Raw genomic sequence first — 7,228 nt, 5'->3', positions numbered from 1 at the left:
AAGGAGCATCAAGGATTATACGTAGGATTTTGGATTGTAAAGATTGGATGCGGGAAGAATTTGATGGTTTGGTGGAGCCCCAGAGTTCAATTCCATATGTCCAAATTGGTCTGATTATCGTAGTGTATACTAATTTTTTGAAGTGAATGGGAAGTTTAGAGCGTTTGTCAAGTAAGTGTTGTAGCAATCGGAATCTACGAGCAGTTTCTTGTCGTTTCAGTCTTGTGTGTGGATGGTTTAATCTTTAAATTATTATTTTGTTTTATTCTATTAATAGTAACGTTATGTGTTAAAATATCTTAAAAAATCAAAGTTTTTTTGCTTTTAAACGGGAAAAAACAAACCCTAAAATAGTTACTTGCATGGCCATCTTCAAGTTTTTCATTATAGAAAATAAATGAGTGGACCTTACATGCAGAAAACAGTTCTTTTGGAGAAAGTTAGTTTTTCGTAAAGTGTAAAAATTATAAAAATGTGTAATTAAAGTGAATCAGAACATAAGGCACCGTGTGTATTGTCGTCGCGCAGTTGTGAATAATTTCAGTTGAGTTTGTAAATCTGTCCGCAGATCAGTGAGCGAAAGAAATTTTGAGAGTGTTGTCATCAACGTTGAAAAATCAACATCAACACTCCTTAACCTTTACTACGTCCAATATTCTCCTGAAATATTACTAGGCCAACTTTTTTTTCTTTCGAATTTGGCAGAGTCACAAGTAACCCAAGGATGAATAAATTACCCCCATACTTAACAATATTTACAGCTGAACTTCAGGCGATTTCAACAGCACTTCATTTATCCATAGAAAGTGAATACTCAAACATAGTCATTTGTACAGATTCAATGTCTGCACTCCAGAGTCTAACAAACTTCAGTCAAAGCGGACCTACGATAGACAAAATTCACAACTATATAGACATGTTAAAACATCTTAAAAAAAGTATATCCCTTCTCTGGACTCCAGGGGACTCAGGAATACCTGGAAATGAGGCAGCGGATAAAGCGGCTTAAGAGGCTGCTACAATGAACGTTCCATCACTCTCGAGTGAATTTACGAGGCGAAAGACATAAAGGCATTTTTAAGGAACAGAATCCGAAAAAGTTGGGATTCAATGTGGGCTAACGTACCACTCACCAATAAACTAAGAAATGTTAAAAAAAAAACACACACAAAAGTGGACAAGTACCATAAGGGGAAACAGAAGAGAAGAACTGATTGTTGCAAGAGTAAGAATAGGACATTCCAAATTAACACACCTCCACTTAATCACAAAAGAGGACCAACCTATATGCCAAACCTGTCAGTCCCCATTATCGATAAAACATATAATTTAAGAATGCTCATTATTTCGTCAAGACTTCGAAAATAATAAAATTCCTCGTACAAGAGCATTGGCCCTTAATGACACAGCAGAATCTAACAAGAAACTATCAAATGTAAACAATAAAAAGATAAATAAAGTAAAAAGAGTGTAATAACCTAGATGTTGATCACCCTGAATAAAAATCTAATTTAATCTAATTTAACCCAAGGATGATCCTTGAAATTAACATCTGATTTTTTGTTTTCAAAACGGCAACTGATTAGAGGTGTCATAAGTTCCAATCGCGGGCATTTGTAACGAAAAAAATAAAGTTTTCAGAAATCATTATTCCAAATACTAAAAAAAAAATACTCAACAGGCGATAAATTCCGTGTGACTAAACTATCTATCCCCTCCCCTATATATCTCCATCCCACTCCCTCTATTTCTCTCCCAGAAAACAAAAAAAAATTACTCTAGTCTCTCAAATACAGACCGGGATTAAGGAAGAACCTGAGAAAATAACAGAGGGAGACGATATACGACACCTGCTCCTGGGAGCTATATTGAATTGGAGAGCTGTCATTTTCAACTTCGCGACAGGCGAAGGCACCGTCCTTCACAGCAAGTTGTTCTCAGTGGATTGTCTTATCGCTAAGAGCAAAATAATATCCTGGAGCCAAAGAAGTTTTGTAGATGTTAAGTTTGAAGTTAGGATGTAGAAAAGATCAATATAGTAAAAAACGTCTAAACAAGGTCATTAATATATTTATACCCAAAGGAAACAGCTGAAATGTATACATACAGGGAGTCCCTTAAATGAGCAGTCATATTGTGGGAGCAGATACTATAACTTTAAGAACAAAAAGTCCATTGACGATTCATAGCAAGACTCACAACGGTATAGGATAAAAATCAAATTTTGTGTATTTAGCTATTATCCGTGTTTTTTTTACTATTAAAAAATTTTAATTTAAATTACTATAGATTTCTTAACAAATAAATCTACTTTAAAGCTCCCTTAAAAAAATGTAAGAGGTACTAAATTATAGATATGAAAATTTCCTATAAATGAATTGGGCTGGATTTGCCGAAAAAGAAAATAATCGTTTCATTGCGTTATGTTGAAAATTAAAGTTTAATATTTTAAAACTTTTTTTGACATTTGAAGCAGCTATTACTCTTCAATGGCTGTTATAATTAGCCCGGATATCAAAAAAATTGTTCATTTGTTAAGCTTTGATATGGCGCAAAACATGCCTATTTCACTTGTCAATTAAGGATACGAGGAAGCAAAAATTTAAAACAGAAGCACAGAAAATATCAGCAATGGAACTGAGAGGTATTTCTATCACTCTTCCGCTTTGTGTGCAATGAAATTGCAAAAAGTTGCTGTAAATAGTATTTTTAATTATTGTTAATGAAATGATAAAATTAATTGATAAATTTAACATGAAGAAAAATTAACAGCTTCTATTTAGCTGGTATACATACTCCATTACACATTAGAATTTTTTTCAATAATATAATGATTATAACGAAGATACATACCACTGTGTATACCTTGTTTAGCATTATCACTAGATTAGATTAATATAACAAGGTTATATTAAAGGACGATAAAAATTGCATAAAACTCTTTCACTAAAATTGAATACTCAGGCTAAATGCACCACGAAACGAACATTGTTGAATAATTCACTGAGAATGATATTTATTAGCAATACCAACTGGAGAGAAAGAAACAAACCTAAACTCACCAAATGCAGACTTTATTTAAGAGAAGACACTCACCTGAAATAGAAATACAAATTTACATCAGAAAGTGAAAAAATACAATCAAATTCTAATCAAAATTTTTATAATACAACAAAGGCTGTAATCAACTGGTTTTTCTTCGCGTAGAAAAGACTTATGAAACAGTTAAGCATTCAGAAGAATTATCTGTCCCTTAATTTAAAAAAATTACACACGTAGAGCTTAATAACATAATTGAGCATTTTGATCATACGGTAGAAAAATTCCTAAACATACTTTTTTATATGGCATAACTGAAGTAGATCATAATATTCCATTAAAAAAAAAATTATATGGTATATTTATATATGTACCATATTTTATAAAATGAAGGTTTTGAAAGACTTATAAACTTATTATTTTAGTAATGTCACAGGCCAAAGATCAATGAACTAAAGGTTCTAAGTACACACGGAATTTGTTTTATGCACCCGATTAATCAACTTTGACATCAATATAACATCTGACAATCTGTTTTCACCAGACACCAGGTCATTACGGTGAGTCACTTGGCGCTGTGTAAAAGGTGAATCAGAAGACAATAACCAACATTTTAACAATTATTAAGGGTAAAATATGAAACATTTTATTTTTATTTTTAAACATTATATACTATGAAAATAGATATAATACAAATAAGGGAATAAAATAGAAAACAATCTATGTTATAAAAACGATAAATACTGAGAAAATATAAAATAAAATACGAAATGATTTCTGTTATGAAAAAAAACCCAATAAATACTGTCAAAAAGAAATAATAAAACATAATTAACAAAATATAAGATAAAATAATCGCTGCAATAAATAAAAATTATAAAATACAATGAATCGATGCAAATCTAGTAAAAAAGGGGGGGGAGTCAACCCTTTAAGTATATAAAAGTTACGTAGAATAAGAAAAAAAATAATCAGTTCATGAAATAAAGTCTGAGTGCGCGCTAATATATATTAACATTTTACAAGCATGTGTTTTAAAATGTAAAGGAACACACAACGAAACTTATCTACTACGTAAGTACCTGTATCTTTGGTACAGAAATTTTATTGATTCACTACACATAACGAAGAAAGGCAACCACTATCAACTGATTTTATTTTTTCTCTCTAATTTTACTAAATTTTTAAAAAATACTTATTCCGTCCTTCCATTGATAAATAAAATAAGAGGATATAACCTAGTAATTATTTTAATTTTTAAGAACTTCTTTTTTATAAATTTGGCCTCCTCTTAAAAAATAAAACACAAGAATTCGCGAGTTCCTTAGTTAAATTTTGTCAAGACCTAAATAACCGTTGATCTATAATAATGTAGACCCCTACGAAATGAAGGGTCATGGGTTCTGTAATTTGTAAGACAGCACTTTTTCTTTAATAACAGTTATACAAAGTGGTGATTGAATTACGTTCAACCGCCAGATTTGTCCCCAATTAATATACACTTATGAGCCGAGCCTACTATGAGGCTGGATGGATCTCAGGAGAGCTCTAGATCCAACAGGCTTGACTCAAGGCTACAGTGTAAAAAAAAAAATAATTATTTGCACAGCCGCATTCGAACCTAGGTCCTTTGAGTTTCCGTTCCGTCGTTCTTCATTTCGTAATAATCAACTAGTAATTTGAAATAAATTATAATTATGGATTCCATTTTCATTTTTTTTTTTAAACATTTCTAGAATGAATTTTTTGTAAAATATTGAATATTTAGCATCGAAAACAAAAATATATTTAATACTCTAATCCTTCACCCTTTGAATTATGATAACAAGTTTATGTTTATGTCCTTTTTAGTGTTTTTTAATATTTTATTTTTTATAACATTTCTAAACATCACAGGGTTGTTTAAAACAGAAAAATTACTTTAATCATTTTTATCAGCCTCTATTTATAGAATTCGTTTGGACAATACACACATAAACTCAGTTAATTCAGAAAAGAACGCCAGATTTCAGAGAGAATTTTCTCAGCGAAGGTATAAACAATAAAAATATAATTAGTTGTTTTAAGATGAGTGAAAGCAATTGTAAACTTTTTCAATATATATATTCGACTTTTTTTCTTCAAAATAAAATTCTGAGTTCTATAATAGTATATATACAATAAAGTATATCTACTTCATAGTATATAAATCAAGCGGAAGTTGAATGAACAAGTGAGTAAATTTCCACTATAAGATTAAAATACTAAGCCCATTTTTCAATTCAGATGGACCACTCACAAGTTTGGGTTGAAGCACCGACTTTAAAATAATCAATTGAAATTTGATTCATTAACTAACGAAAACTGCTACTGATTATTTACCTTTTTTTTCTTTGTAGGAGTACTACGTTTTGGGACTGTTGAAGGCTTCTTCATCGTCAAACGCAGACTGAGCAGACAATTACACAGGTTTCAGATCTGTGTAGTACAGGGATTGACGAAGAATGGTGGGGATCATAAGATCGTAAATCATCAGCTAAAAGGAATTGTGCAATTCAGTATTTTACCAGATCTACAACGCACTGTCATAACAGCAAAGGCCATGAATCATAGTACAACAATTAATAGATCAGTAAATCATTTAGGAATAACCTCCACTAAATATATTTTATTATCTTATATTCCAAACTCATCCTAATTCAAATAATTTTTTAAACTGAAACGAAAAAAGAAAACACGAATTCAAATACAAGTATATAATAAACAATTATTTTATAATTTATGAATTAGTTTTAATAACTATGATAACAAGAATTCAAATTGTAAAATGTGAACAGATGATTTAAAGAAAAAAAGGTGATAGTGTCGTTCGCTAAGATGACGTTTGAATGAATGGATATAAAAATGAAAGGAATTATGAACAATTATAGGAATAATGGACAATAGGAGAAAAATAAATTCTCCAAATAAATAAAAAAGATCGAATTAAGCATGTGATCCTGTATTGGAGTATTATGAGTCGATAATAAATTGAGGCGAAACTGCTTCTAAACGCAAAATTTGAATTAAGAACATGACAAGAATTTTATAAAGGAAACTGCTTTATTTAAACAAAAATCTGCTGCAGTGAGCCTATTTCATAATTTTCAGGCAACATCCTACTTTGACATTAAATTAAGCCTAGCTCGTTTGATAACAGATAATTCTGAATGATTCACTGTGGCAATACTTTCCGGTAATGATTTTCAAAAATGAGCATTTCAATAGACAAATTGACTAACTGAAATTTCAAAATTTTTCATAGAAGTAATTTTAATAATATTGCTTGTTGCAAATCTATGATAGAAAGATAAAAATTTAATAAATTTACATCCTGCTCTGAAGCATTTATTTAATACTGCATTGTTATAGAATAAATGTTGAAAATCCTAAGACTGATTTTATGGAGTTAGTCAACCTGTCAAGAGAAAGGTTCAAATATATTTAGGTCATGTTAAATTAGTGATGAAGTTGAAATTAGTGTTAATTCTTTTCGGCAAAACAGAACATCCCAATGCGCATGCGCCGGCCAGTTTAACATCAAACCCATGTTTTATTTATACCTTTTTTGTCATTTTCCATTACAACGTAAATATACTAAAAATTATTTTTTATAAAATCTTTGACTTATCAACAGTATATAATCAATCTAAGCTACAACTCTTATTTTCAGAAATGTGTTACAAAATGTCATTGAATTATTTTATGAAATATGAAACAATAAAGATTATAATTATTGTTTAAATAAAATACATTGTACTCAATTTAAGACTCAAAACACTCTTTATTTTTTTTTAAAAGTCCAACGTTTCGGCCAATTCCGCCATACTCAAGGACAATCTTAAATATATTTAAATAAGTAATTAATACTTAATTATAAATCAATTTAACACTATTTATTTGTAATTAACATTTTTAATAATAATGTTAAGAGTGACAAAATAGGTTAATTTTGACTGAAATGGATGACCATGGCAGAATAATCTGCAAAAAAGTTTCTAAGTTATTCATGTGAGTGCAAATTTTTATTTAAGATTGTCCTTTGGGATGCCGAATTGGCCGAAACGTTTTTAAACGACTTTTAAAGAAATAAAGAGTGTTTTGAGACTTAAATTGGATATAATTTATTTTATTTAAACAGTAATAACCAGCCCCAAGAAAGTGAACAGAT

General features: G+C 30.0%; 1 protein-coding gene across 6 annotated transcripts in view; it reads right to left on the bottom strand.

Moving 5' to 3' along the window:
- LOC106682525 (monocarboxylate transporter 9) overlaps positions 1-7,228 on the bottom strand; it is a 252,106-nt gene that overhangs the window by 96,592 nt on the left and 148,286 nt on the right. The window contains exon 1 of one of the 6 annotated variants that reach the window (XM_014423431.2): positions 5,401-5,524. The exons of 4 other annotated variants lie outside the window; for them this stretch is intronic. In XM_014423431.2, coding sequence (XP_014278917.1) covers positions 5,401-5,454 — 54 coding nt within the window. In that variant the 5' untranslated portion in view covers positions 5,455-5,524. Of the gene's footprint in view, positions 1-5,400; positions 5,525-7,228 lie in introns of those variants that run through there. One more of the 6 variants, XM_067047996.1, reaches the window with a different exon arrangement.

The sequence above is a fragment of the Halyomorpha halys genome, unplaced genomic scaffold (genome assembly GCF_000696795.3).
Source record: "Halyomorpha halys isolate HHAL.00 unplaced genomic scaffold, Hhal_1.1 Scaffold421.1, whole genome shotgun sequence".
NCBI lineage: Eukaryota > Metazoa > Arthropoda > Insecta > Hemiptera > Pentatomidae > Halyomorpha > Halyomorpha halys.
This window is presented reverse-complemented; position numbering and strand designations above follow the sequence as displayed.